The sequence below is a fragment of the Miniopterus natalensis genome, chromosome 18, assembly GCF_054644295.1.
Source record: "Miniopterus natalensis isolate mMinNat1 chromosome 18, mMinNat1.hap1, whole genome shotgun sequence".
NCBI lineage: Eukaryota > Metazoa > Chordata > Mammalia > Chiroptera > Miniopteridae > Miniopterus > Miniopterus natalensis.
The window spans coordinates 42,349,980-42,370,013 of record NC_142098.1 but is presented as its reverse complement, the minus strand read 5'-3'; the positions used below and the strand labels follow the sequence as shown (position 1 = coordinate 42,370,013).

Genomic DNA, 20,034 nt, shown 5'->3' with positions numbered 1-20,034 from the left:
CACAGGTTTGATTCCCAGTCAAGGGCATGTGCCTGGGTTGCATGTTTGATCCATGCATCAGTTGTAGGGCATGTGTGGGAGGCAACCAATGATGTGTTTCTCTCACATTAATGTTTCTGTCCTGTCTCTCCCTCCCTCCCTCCTTTCCACTCTTTCTGGAAAGCAATGGGGAAAATATCCTCTAGTGAGGATTAACAACAAAAATTTAAAATGTCCCTGGCCTGGCTGGGGTGGCTCAGTGGTTGAGCATCATTGACCCATGAACCAGGAGGTCACCAGATCCATTCCCTGTCGGGGCACATGCCCAGGTTGCAGGCTCAATCCCCAGTAGGGGGGTCATACAGGAGGCAGCTGATTGATGTTCCCCATCAATGTTTGTATCCTTTCCTCTCTAAAATCAATAAATAAAAACCATTAAAAAAATTTTTTTAGCCTGGCCGGGCAAGGCTCAGCAGTTGAGCATCAGCCTAGGATCCAGGAGATCACGGTTCAATTCCTGGTCAGGGCACATGCCTGGGTTGTGGGCTGGATCCCCGGTAGAGGGCATGCAGGAGGCAGCTGATCAATGACTCGTTGATGTTTCTCTCTCTCCCTCCCTCTCCCTTCCTCTCTCTGAAATCAATAAAAATCTATTTTAAAAAAAATTTTTTTTTAAATGTACCTGGAAAGCTGATGAGTGTTCTACTGAAACCCTTCCCTAAGGTCCTCACCTGCAGAAAAATGAAAGGATAAAAAGCCCTCAGGACAGAGACGCAGTGCAGGCTCGTAGAGCACACCCATGCCCCTTCCAGGCATGAACTTTTATTTCTTTGCTGCAGGAACTGCAACCAGGGGAGCAGTGGACAGCAGCAGCCTGACCTGGAATCACTCCCTGATCCTGTCTCCAAGGTGGAGCTAAAGCAGCCCCACCATGGCTCACTTCCATCACTGTGATCTGAAGTAGCCCCACCTTGGCTCACTTCTTCCCTATAACACTTCTAGAGAACCAAAGCAGAGCACTGTCTAGGCTCTCCTGTGGCTTCTACCCTAATTCCTTCCTTCGTTTCACTGTTCACGGCTTTAATAAACATTCTCTAACCCATCTAGACTCACGTGAAATCTTTCCTACATGAAATCAAAAACCCACACACTACGGGCTAGGGTGAGGCACACCCGCTACAGGTTGTCTCTGCCCAGTAACGAAGTGAGTCGTGCCCAAACTGGCATGTTGGGCAGGTCAAAGGAACAGAGCCACTCGCTTTGTTCTAGATGTCCCAGCATCACCAGGGAAACAGCTTTCCACCCACTCCCCATCAGATTGGCTGCTGTATATGGAGCCCCAGTGAGAAACCAGATGCAGGGGAAGTGCAGAGGGCCCTTCACCCAGAGGCCATCCTGCAAGATCTAGCTAAGGCCACCCACCTACACAGGGTAATTGAGCTCTAATGACCATTGTCTACCCTACCTCCATTTGCTCAGAGACCTGAGCTCCACCTGGCTCAGCTGGTCTTTAAATTGCTCACACAGACCCCCATGTTGGAGGCAGACAATTATTACACCCAGGGAGGAGGACCTGAGCAGACTTGGAGGTGGGCATACACTTTATGGTGCTGGGGAGAAATTGAGCATACTCCTCAAAAACTCCCCTGAATGCAAGCCTGCCTGGGGTTCTTCCCTGTTATGGTCATCAACCTCCCGCCACCAGGAGGATGTGCAAGAGGAACCAGCCCAGTGAGGCAGCAGCGGTGGTTTCCAGCCCCAACACGTGGTAGGATGAGCACTGTGGCCCAAAGCCCCTCAAGTCGGGTTGCCAACTCTCTAAACACAATTCCAGCTAACAGGACGCACTTTCAGGACCAGGGATACAGCTAGCTACAGGCAGCATATAAATTTTGCTGAACTGACATTTTATTTACCTTGTGGCAAAAGCGTTGCAGCATTTTTTAAATCAAAAGGACCCATGCAACAGAAGATCTGGAGCCATATGTTGATTCAACCACTTCCCTGTGCCAGAGATAGTGGCAGCAGAAACAGTGAAGGCCATGGTGTGCAGACACCAGGAACACTGACTGGGTCACAAAAGACATATCCCAAGACACCCAGGGTGATGGCCATGAGGTCAACATGCCCAGTAAGGCTAGGAGAATCCAGAAGACCTGTAGATAATGTGAGTGTGACCTCGGTCTGCAATTCCAGAGAAATTCTGCAACCCTTGGCCCCTGAAACCACAACTGCCGGAACACTTGTGGAAGCCTCCTTACAACCAGCTCAGATCCCCTAGTGTACCCAAGACCCCACTCATTACTGCAGCGTTTCTGTGCCACGTGTTTTCCAACAGGCCCCTGTAGGTTTTATGGTTAGTCCAGAACTTACTTCCACAATCTAGATTTCAGAGGACACGGCTTCTGAGCTGATTCTGGAGCTTCCTCTGACCAATGCTGGAGATTGAGGAACATTCCCTGGGAACAAGGGCCCTCGCTCCTGTTGTCCCTCGACACATGGAGCATCTTATAGCAACTCTGCCCTTCTTGACCCACCAATAACTCTGACACCCAAATGACACAATTCACCCACCAAGGCTTCCCTTGTCTCTCTGCAGGTCTCGGCACCCTGCAAGTCAGGCCGACCAACGAGAACTGTTCTCTGCCTTTCTGCAGTCTCCACCCAGGCAGATAAAGGTGAAAGAATCTCCACAGAAGCCATTCCTTCTATTCATGAGCCCAATTTTGTTATTTATTCCCTCATACAGAGATCAGAACCCCCAATATTAAAGGTAACTTAAACAAGGGTTAACAACTTTTTTTTTTAATGGTTATATTGACTTGAGAGAAAGAGAAGGGAAAGGGAGAAAGAAAAACATCCATCGATGAAAGAGAACCATCGATCGGCTGCCTCCTGCACGCCCCCTACTGGAGATCAAGCCTGCAACCTAGGCATGTGCCCTGACCAGGAATCTAATCAGCGACCTCTGGTTGCAGGGGATGACACTCAACCAACTGAGCAACACTGGCCAGGGACAACGACAACGCCTTTATTGCTATGCATTCCAGAGCCGTGTGACAGTTTCAGGGTTGGGTAAACCCACAACAACAGGTGCAGCATGTAGTGTCAACCATGTACATGAAATCAGCTCACCTTCCCTGGACACCCCGACTGGACACTGCTTAGCTACTGTTGGCCACAGCTAGGTTGTGTCCACACCTAAACCAGTCAGTGGGATATAACGCCCAACATGGGCTCCACCACTCATGGAGAACAGGAAGCATGGAGGTCTGCTGTCCCTGAGCACATTGGGGTGACGGATGCATACCATGGGGACTGCCGGATGGCAGAAGTGTGATGAGTTCTGCCATAGCCTGGGCAGGTCAGAGCGCAACACAGCTCCTGAAAGCTTCCCACATACCTGGCACCCCTCCCAGCCTGGGTGTTGGGGTGTCCCTGGTTCAGCTTTCAAATGGCTCCTCTCCTGAATCTCCTTTCTGAAGAGAGGTCTTTCATGTTGAGCAAGGTGCCAGCTATGGCAAAAGGCCTTCCCACATCCTGTCCACCTACGACCTTTCTGCAGTGTGGACCTTCTTGTGCTGAAGGAGAGTAGAACTGTGTTTGAAGGCTTTCCCGCATTCTGTACACTCGTAGGACCTCTGCTCCGTGTGGAACTGCTGGTGCCGGTTGCGGTAGGACCTGGTGGTGAAGGTCTTCCCACACAGGCTGCACTCATAGGGCCGTTCTCCAGTGTGGACTTTCCAGTGCTGGTACAGGCCGGAGCGGGTCACATACGCTTTCCCACACTGCTTGCACTCGTAGGGCTTTTCTCCAGTGTGAACTCTCTGGTGGAGAATGAAGCTCTGGTTGTATTTAAAGAACCTCCCACACTCCTGGCACTCGTAGGGCCTGCCTCCAATGTGAACTTTCCGGTGCCGGATGAGGGTGGACAGAACACTGAAGGCTTTGCCACATTCGCTGCAGGCGTAGGGCCTTTCTCCAGTGTGAATTCTCTGGTGTAGGACGAGGGCGTCTTTGCGGTTGAAGGTCCTCCCGCATTCACCACACTTGAAAGGCTTTATGCCCGTGTGAACCTTCTGATGCTTCCTCAGTTTAGATGGGTAACTAAAGGCCTTTCCACACTCGTTACACACATGGGATGTTTCTCCAGTGTGAATTTTTCGGTGATTAACCAGGGTCGAGTTCTCCTTGGGGGCATTTCCACCTTTTGGGCATCTAAAGGGTCTCTCTTTACAGTGAGTTACCAGGTGGTCAAGGAGCGTGAAGGCCTTCAGGAAGGCTTTCCCACAGCTGCTGCACTTGAAGAGCTTCTGTGAAGCATAGACTCCCTGCTGCTGCTGGCGACCAGAGCTAGGACGGAAAGGCTCCTGGTGGCCCGTGCTCCTGCGTGGCTTCCCCTCATTGTGGGTGGCCTGGTGCTGGAGGTGGCCTAATAAGGCAGGGACGTCCTTCCCAGATTCCCCACACAGAAGGTGCTTCTCTGACAGGTGGACCCTGCAGGTCTTCACCTGTTGAGGAGGGGCCTCCCCATCGTTCAGTCTACAGGGACAACCTGAAACAGAAAGGTCAGTCACCGAGAGCTGGATTAAAGGGAGGAGGCACCTTTACCAGCAGTGCATGTGGAACACTCCCAGAAAGGAGTCCACAGAATTGCCAGGAGGTGGCTGGGAAATGTCTGGGTGAGAAAGGGCTGACCCAGCACAACAGGGCTCTGCCAGGTCACAGAACAAGGAAGACCTCAACAGGGACGAAGCGCAGTGGAGGAGGAGAGCTGGGGCCTCCGAGTCATGCCTCTGCCTCAGGTTTCCAGTGGGGCCTGAGCTGCTGGTGACAGTGAGCATTGTGAAGAGGACGTGTCTGCTCCGAGGAAAAGATGACTGTAGCACAGTGAAGGGTAAATGACAAGACACAGGCCAGAGAGGTGGGTCATCCAGGGCCTGAGTCACGGTGGAGATGGCAAGATCACACAGTGTGTCCAGAGGGAAAGGAAGGAGGGAATAAGTTGTGGTCACTGGCCTTAGCACCAAAATGCCAGCGCACAAAGACACCCCAACCAGCATGCTGTGAGTCCATCACTGAGAACAAGGCACTTCCAGCCCCACTCACCAAGACCAGGACCCCTCCTGGCGCCTGTTCTGCTGACCAGAGTCACATCCACCATACTGGGCACCCAGGGCTCTTCTTTACCCTCCAGCTGGGCCACCACATAGGACCTCGAAGGTACAAATCCTAGGAGGAGAAAGTTTAAGAGGCCAGTCCAAGTGAAGGCTGACGCAGCTGGCCACACACACCACAGGAAGCTTGTGTCACCATGGCTACCAGAAGGAAACTTAGTATTAGAAAACAAACCTCCCACGTACATTTAAAAATTCACTGAGAGGATAGATCTCATGTTATGAGGTTTTTTAAAAATGTTTTTATTGGTTTTAGAGAGAGGAAGGGAGAGACAGACAGACAGAGAAACACTGATGTGAAAGAGAAACATCCACTGGCTGCCTCCCACACGCACCCCAACCAGGGATCAAACACACAACCTGGGCACGTGCCCTGACCAGGAATTGAACTGGTGATCTTTTGGTACACTGGGCAATACTCAACCCAGCCACACTAGCCAGGGTTCATGTTATGAGTTTTGCCACAATTTTTTAAAAAAGAATCTCTGAAATCAAAATTACCCTCATACTCAATCCAAACAAAGACATTACAAGAAAACTGCACCATTGATAACTCTTATGATTACAGATAAAAAACACTAGCAAACCAAATCCAGAAATACGCCATCTTAATAGAACAAAGGACAAAATTGCACAACGATATACACGGGAAAGTATTAGACACAATCACCGACTTCTTGCCAACTGCACTCAACAAACTAGGAAGAGAAGGAAACCCCCTCACCTGGGAAGGGCTCCTGGGAAACCTACAGCAGCATCCTACTTACTAGTGACAGCCTGGATGCCTTCCCATTAGATTAGCAGCAAGGCGAGAATGTCTACACTCACCAATACATTCAATAAAACCCTGGAGGTTCTAGCCAGGTCAGTCAGGCAACAGAAGAAGTAAAAATATTTGTAGGTGCCGTTACATTATATATATGGAAATTCACTGGAAAAAACTATTACAACTAATAAGGGAGTTTAGCAAGGTTGCAGGATACAAGATCAGCATACAAAAATGAATTATATTTCTATACACTAGTAACAAACAATCCAAAATAAAATTAAGAAAACAACTCCACTTAAAATAATATCCAAAGAATAAAATCCTTAAGAATAACTTTAGCCTCGTATACAGAAAACTACAGAACACTGTAGTCTTGTACAAAACACTACAAAAAAATTATAGAATAGCTAAATAAATGGAAAGACATGTCATGTCTATGGATTGAAAGATATTAAGATGGCAATACTCCCAAAACCGATCTACTGATTTGACTTCATGGCTCAAGCCTGGCCCAGGGAAGGCCCTACAGGATTTCTTTTGGTGGAAGACGGCAAAACCTGGAGCACAGACTGGCCATGGCTTGGGCAGGGTCACAGAGAGAGGCAGAGCTGGGTGGGATTTGTTGGGAAAACTGTAAACATCTGAAGCCCAAGCTGTCCCCCAGAAGGCCACTGGGGTAACAGGTGTTGAGGCTGCTAACAGGGCTGCTCAGAGAGAGGCAGGGACAAGCACATGCCCAGTGCCCGTCCCCATACTTGGCACCAACCCAGGAAATCTGGGGAGAAAGCAGCCTCCCTGGTGGGGCTTTAGGATGAACAGAAATTCCCATGGAGAAAACTCAGAAGTGGTCAGTTTGCTGGGGGAGCGTGAGGGTCTTACCCAGCGAGACAATGAGTGCAAAGTTCTCCAACATCACATCACGGTACAGGCTCCTCTGGATGGAATTAAGGAGACTCCACTCCTCCCGGGAGAAGTAGACAGCCACGTCCTCAAAGGTGACCAGACCCTGTCATGATGGATCAACTGAGCCTTAGGGTCAACAGTGGGCAGAGAAGCCAACCAAAATGTAGACAGAGGAACACATCCAGGCCCTTGATCTGTGGCTCACGGTCCAGCTACATCTTTCCCTTTGAGCCGAAACGCCCCTCCATACTGTCATCCCTCCCTCTTCCTAAGACCCCCCCCACCAGGCCCCCCAGCACCACTGGTGCCTCCTCCTCATGTTACTAGGGGGTTCTGCATCCAGCCCGCCGCAGCAGGCTGGTGACCAGACGATGCCGTCTACGTTCCGAGCCAGGAGCCCAAGCCGCACCCCATCTCCTGCCAGCCGGTTCCCCGAGTCCCAGGGATCACCTCGGAGCTCATCCTTCTCTCAGGTACAAGTACCTGGCTAGGGCCCTCCAGCTGCCTTTGCCCCGACGGGCACACCGCCCAGCACAACCTCACGTCTGCCCCAGGGGCAGGTAACGAATGGCCCCCACATGCCAGTTCCGCACACGGTGTCTCCCGAGTGACACCACGCGGAGCAACCGCCATCCCGCCGCCCGGAACCACGCACGCATCCGCCGGCCTGGCTCGGCTCCCCTGCCCGCCGCAGCCGCGCTCCGGGCTGGGCTCTTGCGGAACCGGACCCCTTCCACTCACCTGCGCCTCAACGGCCATCGGAACCCGTGGGCGAGGCGTGGCCGCGACCAGGACACGGGCCGAGAGTCGCGGACTCGGCTGAACGTCGCCGCCGCTGCCCGGGCGCAGCAGCCTCCGGCCGCCCAGGAAACTTGGAAGCTCGGCGTCCGTCGGGTGCGAGGTGCCAGGGGCTGGGGGGCGGCCTCGGGGGCGCGGGACAGGCGAGCCCCGCGAAGACCGAGCCACTCGGCGGTGACGGCACGTGCGAAGCCCCGGCCGGGGCCGCCCGCCTTTCTCCTTCGCCGCCCGTGCGGCTCGAGGGAAGGCGTCTGGTCCTCGACAAACGCCCGGGGCGGCCCCGACCCACCGCCGGCGTCCGACTGAGCCCCGCGGGGCAGCGCCGGAAGTCCCGCCCCGCCCGTGCGGCCCGCGGCTGCCCGCACCGCGCGCCCGCCTCACGCTCGCACTTCATTTCCCAGCTCCCCCCGCGGGGCCGCTTGCTGGTTGCCACGGCGTCGGGCGAGAGAGCACCCAGTTGAGGTCTGAGGCTCTTGAACTACATTTCCCATAGTGCCTCGCGGCGCTTGCGTAAGGACGCCGCGGAGGACGGCGCGGGAGAGGGGCGTTTCCTGGGAAGCTGCGCGGCGGGGCGGGGAGAGGTTTTCTGCGAGCGCTCCCGCCCCGCGGCCGAGGGGCCGGTGGCTGCCCGGCTGCGCTGCCCCAGCGTCCGGGGGCCCGGGCCTTCGGATACCGGGCCGGGAAGGCGGGAGCGCCGGGCGGTGCCGCCACGCCCGAGGCCTGGTCCGCCCGGGGTGTTCGCGAGAACTACGGCGGAGAGAACTGCGCTGGGGGCTGGGCTGTGGCTTTTATTCTTTTTAATTTTTTTTTATTGACTTTTAGAGAGAGGGTCACATTGAGTTGTTCCGCTTGTTTATGCATCATTGGTTGATTCTTGTATGTGCCCTGACCAGGGCCAAACCCACAACCTTGGGGTATCCGGGCGATGCGCTAACCATCTGACACCAGGCCAGGGCGAGGGGCGGTGTTTTGCACACACTCTGGCCCCTGTTGGAGTCCACTCCCTCCCAGCTGGTCAGCCTCAGGTCCCCCACCCCTCAACCTGGACGCTGCCGCTCCCTCTGGGGACAGAGGCAGGAGAGCTGGGGGAGGTCCCCGAAAGGCTTGTTGGGGGGGGTAGGTCCCAGGAGCATGGCAGGGGAGGCGGTGTGGCCAAGACGTTGGTTCCTCTGCTTGCCCCTCTGGGCATCGCTTGGCCTTTGAGGTCCCTCCTTGTGCCTGAGGTGTCCCCAGCAGGTGCTCAATAAATACTTGTGGATTGTCAAAATCTCCTTGCAAGTAGAGTGTTTACTGTCGCTCATTTTACAGATGAGAGAACCAAAGCCACCAGTACAGGCCTCTCTGGCACCATGCCAGGCACTGGGGGTGACCTGCTTTCTGGGTGACCACAGGACCTTGGAGGAGCAGCAAGCCCGGGGCAGGTGGGGGTGGTGCCAGCAGGGATGGAGTTGGCAGAGGGAGGGCTGGCAGGGCACCAACTCCAGGTGGCCAGAGAGGCTGAAAGGCAAGGGTAGAGGGGACGCCCCCATGATCCTGGCCCCAAAATGGTTTCAGGCAGCCCCTTTGTTCATGGGCAGGCACTGAGGTAGTAATCAGCAGACAGGGATGCTCACAGTCCCTGGGCTGTGTCATCAGCCACATTTTATGGGAGGAGAGACTGAGGCCTCAGGCTCCCAGCTGGGAGGGTGGAGAAACCAAGCTTCCTTGTAGCCCCCAGGAGAAAGCTGGTTAGTGAAGGGAGGGAGGGGCCAGCCCTGCCCAGTATCCTCAACCATCGCCTCACTGACCCACCTCCCCCTGACTCAATGCCACCTGTTATTTCCCCTGAGTGTCCTTGAAGATACAGTGAGAGAGGAAGGCAGGAGGGTCAGAGAGAGATTTGAAGATGCTAAGCTGCTGCTTTGAAGATGGAGGAAGCCAAGGACAGGAATTCTCCCCTGGAGCCTCCAGACGGGACTGGCCTTGTGAACATCTGGACTTTCATCCAGTGAGACTGATCCCAAGACATCTGCCTGCAGAACTGTGAGATAGTGTGTGTTGTTCTAAGGAACCGAGTTGGTGAAAATATGTGGCAGCAGCCAGAGAAAACTACAGATTGCCAACCTTGCTCCTGCCTGATCGGGTCCCCTCCCTGTGGGGCTGGGCTGTGTGCGACATTGGCACAGAGGTAGGGGTAAGAACTGGATCGTGAAGACACTCCCTTGGATGTCCTGCTATTCCCACTCTGGCTTTCTACCTGGAAGCAGCAGCTGGCATCAAAAGGAACTCCGCTGACTACCTAGATCAGGGTGGTTGGCTGCCAGCTGGGTGAGCCCAGGGTGTCCACAGGCATTCCTGGGCTGCCCCTTGGTCACCTGCAATGCTGTCACTCCCCAGAAAACTCTTTGGCACTCACTGTGTGCAAGGTGCTGAGGGCACATTATAAACAAACCAAACAGGAGCGGTCAGCCCCATAGAAGTCACATTGGAAAATGCTGGGTGCCCACCACAACATATAGCAACCGAACCCTGCGCTAAGTGAGGCAGGATGGGGGCTCCCAGACCTGGGGGGTGGAGCAGATGACTCATGTTCAGCTTATGCAGAGGGTGGCTGCCATCTACTCTGCTCTGACTAAGCCAGGAAGGCTTCTGAAAGGACAGGAACCCAAGAGCTGCCCTTCCTGGAGGTGACTGTCCAGAGGGAGGGCTGAGGCTTCACCTGGGGGCCCAACAGGGATGCCAGGAAAGGTGTGTTAATTGGCCCAGAAAATGAGCGGAGATGGGGGTGATGGGGGATCCAGTGGCCAGGGAGGTCCAAGAGCAACCCCCCCCCAAATCAGGTGACGCTTTCTGACCCAGAGGGCAACCCTGGCCTCTTTGAGTTTGGCTGACACAGTGGCCTCACGGCATATCAGGAGGATCCCAGAAACCCATAGGGGAAGTCGAGGCCTCCATGGCAATTTGGTAGTCAGCATCCAGGTGAAAGTCGGTCTTGTTTTTTTGGAGAGAGGAAGGGAGAGAGCGAGAGAAACATGGATTTATTGTTCCACTTACTTATGCATTCATTAGATGATTCTGGCATGTGTCCTGACTGGGGATCGAACCCACAACCTTGGTGTATCAGGAGGATATTCTAACCAGCTGTGCTACCTGGCCAGGGCTGGGAGAGCCAGCCTTTGAGGCTCAGGCCCCATTTGTCCCCCCTCGGTCCTGGCCCCAGCCAGGTGTGCAGGGCTGCAGCCACGGACCAGCCTGGAGTCAGCGGGATCCCACCTGGCCCAGCCTGCAGGCGGCAGAGTAGAAAACCAGCCACCACCGGGGCGGGGGCAGCCGCGCAATGGCCCAGTCAGCCGGTGTTCCAGGGACAGCGGCCCGGGCGGAGCTGACCTTCAGGGCCTGCAGCCCGCGGTGCCCGGCGGATGCTCCCCCGGGGCTCTGATGGCTGACGGGTGCGCTCAGCGGGACCCTTCTGAAGATCCGGGTGGGGGTGCCCCAAGCAGGGCCCCTGCGGAAGGCGGTCAGGGAGGCTCCGCAGCTGGACTCCCACGAGGGATGCGGGTGGGGACTCCCAGGGCACCCCCAGGGGAGCGCTTCCCAGGGGGTCTCCGCAGGGGAGTCGGGGCACCCTCAGCGGTGCCGGCAGCGGTGTCCCCAGGGGTTGCTTCTTGAGGGGTGATGGTCTCAACAGGCCTCCCTCCTGTGCCTCGGGGATGGCGGCGCGTGGTCCGGGCAGAGCCGCCAGGACGACACCGGGGCCCGGGCGCCGGAGGCTGGGCCCGCAGCAGAGAAGCTGTTACCGCGGCCCCCACGCCCGCCTCCTGCCCCGTGCCCCCGGGACCCAGCCGGGGCCGCCCTCCGCCTCCCGCCGGCGGCCCGAGAGCCTGTCCAGCAGCCCTTCGGCCTCCGGCGCCTCCGCCGAGCTCCCCTCGGCCTCCGGCGCGCCCCCCGCGCTCCCCTGGGGCTCCCGCGTGTCCCCCGCAGCCCCCGGCGGGGTGGCGTCCGGGGCCCGGCCCGTGGGGCCCCAGGGCGCGCCGGGCGTGGGCAGCGGCGGGAGCCAGGCGAGGCCGGGCGCGGGGGCCAGCGCCACGAGCTGCGGCCGCGCGGGCCCGGAGGCGGCGCGCGGAATGAGGAAGAAGATGTAGACGCCGGAGACCACCAGGCCCGCGGCCACCAGCGCGGCCAGCGCCACGGCCGCGTTGAAGGCCCAGGTGGGGCTGTCCAGCGTCAGGCGGCGCGACAGCGGGCGGCCGAGGCGCAGCGGCGGCGGGGGCGGCGGGCGCGCGGCGCGGGCCTTGCGCGGCCCGGGCGCGGGCGGCGGCCGCAGGTAGAGCAGCCCCCGGCTCCGGTCGAAGCGCACGGAGCCCTGGCGCGCGGGCGGCGCGCGGGCCTCGCGGGGCAGCAGGCAGGCGTGCGTGGGCAGGGCGGGCAGCCCCCCGCGCGGGGCCAGGCGCGTGGGCGCGCGGCACACCGGGCACGCCACCGCGTTGCCGCCGCCCGCCGTGGCCAGCGACAGGCGCGCCAGGCACTCGAGGCAGAAGACGTGGCCACAGTCCAGGCGCTTGGGCAGCTTGAACACGCCGTCGAAGGGCGACACGCAGATGAGGCACTCCACGGGGGACGCGGGGGGCAGCATGGGGTCGGAGCCCGGGCTGCTGTCCCCATCCCCGTCACCCCCCTGGCCGGGGGACGGGGGCGCAGAGAGCGAGCCCGGGGAGCTGGGGCCTGAGCCCTGAGCGACCCGCGGGCGGCGAAGCCAGGGCGGCCGAGGGCAGGGCATCGGACGGGGCCTGCAGGGAAGGCAGTCAGGCAGCGGGAGGCTCTGCACTCGGCAGGGGGTTGCCCTACATGGAGCAGAGGGCGTCCGAGGGTGAAGAGGCAGGATCAGTCCCGGGGGGCCAGGGGGAGATGGGAAGGGTTGGGCCAGGCAGGGGCCCAGAGATGAAACTAGGGGGCACGGCAGATTATGAGCTAGACTTGGAGGCTCCAGAAACGGACTGAGAGGACTGGATTGGCTCCATGGAGGACAGCAGACAGGAATGGAGAGGGGCAGACAGGGGCTCCCAGGAGCTAGATTTACAGACCCTGAAGCACAGGGACTCTAAGGAGGCAGAAAAAGCACAGCAGACCGAGGATAAGTTCCCAGCAGCACAGAGCAAAGTTGGAAGACTACAGCAGGGGTCAGAGGCTCCCCAATGTCAGACCCCAACTGAGCATCATCCCCTTCCTACCTGCTGGAGCCTCCTCCCTCTGGCTGGCAAGTCAGTTTTGACCCCAATCCTTAGCCTACTGGCAGAGGGACACTAAGTGCCCCTCCCTGTGGGAGGGAACCTGAGGTGGAGCTATGGCCTCTAGGTCCCAAGCCCCTGCCAGACTTGTCTGACTGCTTGTCACACCCACCAGCCCGGATGTCGGGGGTGGTGGGCAGGTGATGGCACAGGTTGACAGAGCAGGGACAGGTGAGTGATAGCGATGCCCCTGCCCTGAACACCTCCTTATGAACTCTTCACCTCAGAGGCACTGGTGGAGAGGAACCTGGGGTGGCAGTGGCCCTGTGGGTGGCTTGGAAGGCAGCCTGGAGCACCCAGGGATAACCTTGCCATAGAGTGGGACTTGTAGAGTCTGCGGGTGGGAGGCACGCAGGGTTGGCCTCTGCCAGCCAGCAGAAGAGCTGTTAGTGGTCATGGCCCAGACCACAGCTTGGCTTCCTCTCCCTGGGCTGCTTCTTGATAAAAGGCTTCTCAGGATGGTGGGCTGCCACCCAGACCTCATGGGCACCCACAAGACCCTCCCCAGGCCAGAGTGACATCTGTGAGGACAACCCCACCCCTTTCATTTCCAACCAGCTGGAACACCCCAGGTGGCTAGGCCTGTATCCTGGGGTGCCATGGTTCTGAGTCAGTGGTGCTTCCCTGGGGAATCCAGGTCCCCACAGGCCAAAAGACGTGCCAGGGATGTGATCAGTTTCTGGGGACTTGGGGCCATCCCGCCCCAGCTCCCAGGTACCCCCAAAGACAGACAGTGGCAGGCGGGCAGTGCTGCCCCAAGGGCAGACAGATTTATTGGAGCTGCAGCTAGTGATCAGCGGTTGGACTTAGCCACTCGCTCCAGCTCATCTTTCTTCTTGATAGCATAGGAGTTGGAGGAGCCCTGCAAAGAGGAACAGGGTTAGCTTTAGATGTGGGAGGACCCCTCTTGAGCCCCCCAGTGTCCTCACCCACCTTGGCTGCATTGATGAGTTCATCTGCCAGGCACTCAGCAATGGTCTTAATGTTCCGGAAGGCGGCCTCGCGGGCACCTGTGCACAGCAGCCAGATGGCCTGGGGAGCACAAGGGTCTGCTAAGCCTGGGGCAGAGGATGCCCCAAACCAGGCAGGGCCACGGTCCAACTGGGCCCCCAACAAATGCTGGCTAACACAACTGCTGCCCAGATGGCACGCTGCCAGATCTGGGATCAGACTGCGGGTCACAGAAATAAGTGTAGACACAAAGGTTAAGGGTTAGGTCTCTGACTACAAGACACTGGAGACTCTCCATGACAGGGAAATACAATGTAATTGTGTGCTCTTGACCAGGACCCTTGACTGAAAATGGAAAGCTATAAAGGGTATGCTGGGGACAGCTGAATAAATGAGACACTGAGGGAACACTAGATACTCGACTGCTGTTAAATTCCTCAGGGATAACAGTGGGAATAGAGTGTCCATGTTCTGAGACATCCACTGAAGTGTTGAAAGGGAAATGGTTAGAATGTCTCCAACTGATTCTCAAATAGTCCAAGAAACCCACAGTGTAAAAATATACACCAGAATCAAATGGCACCTAAGCCTAATATGGCGCAAAAGGTCCAGAGCTAGGACCTGCCCTGCATGGGGTAGGAATCCAGGAAGGCTTCCTGGAGGAAATGACACTCCAGGTAAAACATGCAGACTGGGATGAACCTTCCCACTTGCCAGCCTCTGCCCTGGGTAGGACTCCACCGAGGTCTGATTGCTGCACCTGACCAACCACAAGTGCCAAAAGCCCCAGGCCCACCTGATTCACACGACGCAGAGGAGACACGTCCACAGCCTGTCGCCTCACTGTTCCAGCTCGCCCAATTCGAGTTGAGTCTTCCCGGGGGCCACTGTTGATGATGGCATTCACCAGGACCTGCAGGGGGTTCTGGGGGGGGGGGGGGAGCGCTAATGAGCCTGAGGTCCAGCCAGTAACCTTCTCTGGTCTCCTCACCCTTAATTCCTAGAGGACCCCAGCACGCATACCATGGGTGGCTGCTGGCCTTAAGATTTGCTAAAGGCAGGCTCTGCACACCTGACCTAAGGCCTACCTCACCGGTGAGCAGGTGGATGATCTCAAAGGCATGCTTAACGATGCGCACAGTCATGAGCTTCTTGCCATTGTTGCGGCCGTGCATCATCATGGAGTTGGTGAGGCGCTCCACAATGGGACACTGCGCCTTGCGGAAGCGCTTGGCTGCGTAGCGCCCTGCACTGTGGGGCAGGTACTTGGCATATTTCTCCTTCACCGCGATGTAATCCTGGGGCAGCAGGGAGAGGGGACCTTGGTCAGGAGCAGGATGGAGAGAGGCACCAAGCACCCAGTCAGGAATCCCCACTCACCTATGGGGTCTGGTTGTGAGCCCCTGGCTGCCACAAAAACATAAAACGTAGACAAGTGACTTTATAATGGGAGGGGGAAGGGTGGAGAACTACAGAGAACATAACCAAACTACCCAGTTTTGTTTTCAAAAGTGTTCCTCAGCCCAGCCAGAGTGGCTCAGTTGGCTGAGCGAACTGCAAGGTCACTGGTTTGATTCCCAGTCAGGGCACATGCCCAGGTTGTGTGCTAGATCCTCATTAGGGGGCATGCAGGAAGCAGCCGATCAATGTTTCTTTCACATAGATGGATCTCTCCCTCCCTCTCTAGAAGTTCTGACAGCTGAAACCATTTTTTTAAAATTGATTTGAGAGAGAGAGAAAGATCAATTTGCTGTTCCACTTATTTATGCATTGATTGGTTGATTCTTTTATGTGCCCTGACTGGGGATCGAACCTGTAACCCTGGCGTATGATGCTCTAACCAACTGAGCTGCCTGGCCAGGGCACCAAACCATTGTTTTAAAGGAACCACACAAAAATCATTCCTATACATACATACATTTCCCAGGAAAATGTCTAGAACACACCAAAATGATGGCGAGGGTGCTGGGATCAGGAACTATGTTGTGTATTTAGAGGACCCTCAATAGTCCTGAGACATGCCCAAGGCCATTCTATCACTCACATGAGGATATATACCAACAATGGTTTTCTAAAAATTCAAGCAGTGCCCTGGGTGGGTAATTCAGGTTAGTGTTGTCCCGATACACCAAGGTTGAGTGTTTTATCTCTGATCAGGGCACTTATATGAATCAGCCAATGAATGCATAAATAAGTGAAACAGCAAATAGATGTTTCTCTCTCTTTAAAGTCAGTAAGTAAAAAAATTTTTAAAGTATATTAAAATAAGCAGTGACAGGGAAAAGACACAGGGGATGCTGATACTGGCATGACAGTCTGGTGTGTACATTGGAGGGAACCACCTGCACAAGCAGGCAGATGACTCGGGTTCATCTAGGCTCCATGGTGCAGGAAAACCTGCCACAAGCTTTCCTATTAAGGGTTTGGTCAAACTGCCCTGGCCCAGGGAAGAGCCCTGTACAGCTTCCAATTCAGAGGGAGAACTCTGGACCCAAACTGACTTCTGCTTCCCTGGTCCTAGAAGAGCAACAGGGAAAAGTGAACACAGTTTTAACATTTATAAAGGGTTGTGTAAAAAAAACAAAACCACACACACAAACCAAACAAGCCTATAAGCAAACACACATATGACACGGAGACAAAAAGATTTACTATGTGGCCTTTTAAGTTTGTAGACCTGCCAAATAACCCAGGAAGGAAAACAATCTACAAGGAGAAATCGTAAGTATAATCCAACCTGAATTTTATTCATCTCTATACAAACACAGCCACAAAGACTTTTTTGAGTCTGGAGCCTTAGACCACTTGGCCATCCTGACACTCTACAAAGTTTTTTTTTGTATGTTTGTTTGTTTGTCCTTTTTATAAAGAGCCCACGAAAGTGCTAATGAGGCCAAGTGTACAACTATATGGGGGTGAGATAAAGTGAGAGGACTCCTGTTTCCTGATTTCAAACCTAGTACAAAGCTGCAGCAATCAAGACAGCATGGCAGGCGTGAGGACAGACATATGGCTGAATGGAACAGAATCCAGAGAGCAGGAATAAGCATGTATGCTGAACTGATTTTCAAAAAGAGTGCCACCTGGCAAGCGTGGCTCAGCAGTTGAGCATCGACCTAGGATCCAGGAGATCACAGTTTAGATTTCTGGTCAGGGCACATGCCGGGGCTTCGGGCTTGATCCCCAGTAGCGGGTGTGCAGAACGAAGCCAATCGATGACTCTCATTGATGTTTCTGTCTCTCTCCCTTTCCCTACCTCTCTCTGAAATCAATAAAGACATATTAAAAAAAAAAAAAAAGCCTTAGGCTCAGTGCTTAGAGCATCAACCCATGCACTGAAGGGTCTCATGCTCGATTCTGGCCAAGGGCACGTATCTCGGTTGCAGGGTTGGCCCCAGCCCTGCTTGGGGTGGATGCAGGAAGCAACCAACTGATGTGTCTCTCTCACAATGGTGTTTCTCTCTCTCTTACTCCCACTCTGAAAACCAATCAAGCCCTGCCGGGCATGGCTCAGCAGTTGAGCATCGACCTAGGATCCAGGCGATCAGGGTTCAGTTCCCGGTCAGGGCACATGCCCAGGTTGTGGGCTCGATCAATGACTGTCTCATCATTGATGCTTCTATCTCTCTCTCTCTCCCTCTCCTTTCCTCTCTCTGAAGTCAATAAAGATATATTTAAAAAAAGAAAAAAGAAAACAAATTGAAAAAATATCCTTGGGTGACGATTAAGGAAAAAAAAGAAAGGTGCCAAGGCCATTCAGCGGGGGAACTACTCTTCAACAAATGTTGCTCAGATAAGTGCAGATAATGTATAAAAGAGATTTAAATTACAAACATCCTATAGCCTAAATTTGTTAAATAAAAGACACAATACTGAAAACAAAAACTAGATGTTCCCAGCATAAGTGGATATCCACGTCCGAAAGAATGATGTTGGATCCTTGCACTTTATTATCATTATTTTTAAACATATTTTTATTAATTTCAGAGAGAAAGGGAGGAGGAGGTGTGAGAATCATTGATGGGCTGCCTCCTGCACGCCCCCTACTAGGGATCAAGCCTGCAACCCAAGCCTGAGCCCTGACCAGGAATCGATCTAGACCTCTTGGTGCCTGGGATGACGCTCAACCAGCTGAGCACCACCAGCTGGGCACATCCTTACATTTCAAAATGGTCACAACAGTGTATTTTGGGTTATGTATATTTTACTACAAAACACACACACAAAAATATCAACCCATGGGATGTGATGCTCCTTCTGAGGAAGGAGCCATGTCATGACAAAACCTGCAGCACGCCCCCCTCGTGGCTCAGTTGGTTGAAGGATCGTCCCATACATCAAAATGTTTGCAAGTACATTCCCAGTCCTGGAATGTATGGGAGGCAACCAATCAACGTTTCTCTCTGTCGCTAAAGTCGATAAACATACCCTTGGGTGACAATTAAAAACCAACAGAACCCCTCCCCAAAACTGTAGCAACCTCTGTACAGGACACAAAGAAAAACCGACATGGTGGGTGTGGCTGTCCAGAGATACCCCTTTCAATTGTAATGCTGCAACATTTGACTTAGTAGGGCAGCTACAAGTTTCAAGTGACTCTCCTCAAAGAATCCACATGTGCCCCCACCCCCAGCTGGGGGGCACAACCTCCACTCCACATCCCTCTAACCTGCAAGGAAATGTCATTGATCTGCACATCATCGGTGCTCCACTTCCCGAAGAGCTTGATGTCAGGGGTCTCTGCTACTGCAGGTGCAGCCGTCTCCCACTCGTTCATCCTAGGGACAGAAATTGTCAGAGCCCAGGCACACCCACCACTGATTCTGAGACACCCACATCCTGTGAATTTGGAAGTAATGAGGAACCTACGCAGGCTGTGGAATTCCAGCTCCAACTTTCTGAGCCCTAGAGAAACCACTCTTGAGGTGTCAGCAAGAAGCAAGTGCCTGTCACCCAGGATCCCTGCGGTCAACAGCTGCTGCACGGACCACAGCTGGGCCGGTGATGCCAAATGCCCTGGCATCGCACGCGCTCGAGTTCAAACCCCAGCCACGCCTTTAACGAGCTCCGCGATCCTGGGAGAGGTAACAAACTGCTTTGGGCTCTGCTTCCTCATCAGATGAGCAAAATGGGAAAGTTATGCGCCGTCAAGGGCCACTGCACGAATTCTGCGCAGAACCACGCAAAACCTGCGGTTCGCGTCCAGCCCTAAGGCACAAGGGGCGACTACTAAGGAGAAAACCGTATACAGACCAAAGGGTACACGGAGAACTTCAGAGTCACGGGGACTTACTACCTCAACGTGCAGTTGCAGAAGCCCGTCCCCCAACCCGGAGCCCCGCCGCGGGCTAAGCTACGGGGGCGGCGGGGCTCCAGCCACTTCCCCGCGCCTCCTCCCGGTCCCTCCGCACGTTTTCCAGAAGGAGAGGTGACGACCCACAAGGGTAGCCCCGGGGCTCAGGCTCGCCCTCGGCTCCCCTGAAGACTCTGGAACGTCCATCAGACCCCGACCCCGCGGGGGCCTCACCTGAGCGTGCAGCCGGGGAGTCTCTGTCGCTCGGCGTGGAACACGCGCTGCGCTGACACAGACAGGAAGAGGCCGCAGGCCGCGGGCCTACGCTTTTAACCGGGACGAAGACTTCCGGGTCAGCGAGGCGACCCGCGCGCTAAAGGAACAATGTACTTATGAACCAATCCGGAGCAAGAATATAAAGTCGTCCCCTGCGTCACTCTGATACGTAAACCCTGGACGCATGCGCACTTGCAGAAGCGCCCTCTCCAGCCAGCCTCGCGGCGGCCAGAGGCCCAGCACTTGCCCGGCCTGGGGGCTCCGGCGCAAGCGCAGAGTTCTCCGTGAGGCCAGCGCCGCCATGTCTAATGAGGGCAGAAGTGCCGCTGGCGCTCGCCCGGGTGTTAGGCCGCTGGTTTCACGCCCCACCCGCCGCCGGGTTCGAGCGGGGCCACCGGGCTCGGCACCCTCTCCTCCCTCGTCCCGGTGATGTCCGCTTCACGGGCACGCGCGCTACCGGCTCGGGCGGCGAAGCGGATCCTGCGATCGCGGCCGCCCCCCGCCGGTCCCGGAACCGGGCCCGCGGACACCACTTGGGGGCCCCACCTTCCCCACACTCGCGAGCCAGGGGCTGCTGCGGGCCTGACCCCGGGGAGGGGACATTTTCCGGCTTAACAGCACCCA

At 55.6% G+C, this 20,034-nt stretch overlaps 3 protein-coding genes across 5 annotated transcripts; all 3 read right to left on the bottom strand.

The window, feature by feature from the left end:
* Positions 1–3,346: 3,346 nt before the first annotated feature.
* ZNF584 (zinc finger protein 584) lies at positions 3,347–7,930 on the bottom strand. Of its 3 annotated transcripts, XM_016215869.2 has the most exons (4): positions 7,570–7,930; positions 6,805–6,931; positions 5,089–5,211; positions 3,347–4,534 (listed from the first exon to the last, which is right to left on the bottom strand). In XM_016215869.2, exons 1-4 carry the CDS (start codon positions 7,585–7,587, stop codon positions 3,528–3,530), a joined length of 1,275 nt encoding a protein of 424 aa, XP_016071355.2. In that variant the 5' UTR covers positions 7,588–7,930; the 3' UTR covers positions 3,347–3,527. The 3 variants fall into 3 exon arrangements, with proteins under 3 accessions (XP_016071355.2, XP_016071356.2, XP_016071357.2); XM_016215870.2 differs by lacking the exon at positions 5,089–5,211; XM_016215871.2 differs by lacking the exon at positions 6,805–6,931.
* A 3,468-nt stretch (positions 7,931–11,398) lies between these two features.
* Positions 11,399–12,391, bottom strand: RNF225 (ring finger protein 225). The gene has a single exon (XM_087827036.1). It carries the CDS (start codon positions 12,380–12,382, stop codon positions 11,399–11,401), a length of 984 nt encoding a protein of 327 aa, XP_087683162.1. The 5' UTR covers positions 12,383–12,391.
* Positions 12,392–13,633: 1,242 nt separating this feature from the next.
* Positions 13,634–19,461, bottom strand: RPS5 (ribosomal protein S5). The gene is made up of 6 exons (XM_016215873.2): positions 19,369–19,461; positions 18,511–18,619; positions 14,930–15,139; positions 14,638–14,766; positions 13,824–13,922; positions 13,634–13,752 (listed from the first exon to the last, which is right to left on the bottom strand). The coding sequence occupies exons 2-6, from the start codon at positions 18,616–18,618 to the stop codon at positions 13,684–13,686; spliced, it is 615 nt and encodes a 204-aa protein (XP_016071359.1). The 5' UTR covers position 18,619; positions 19,369–19,461; the 3' UTR covers positions 13,634–13,683.
* Positions 19,462–20,034: the final 573 nt, after the last annotated feature.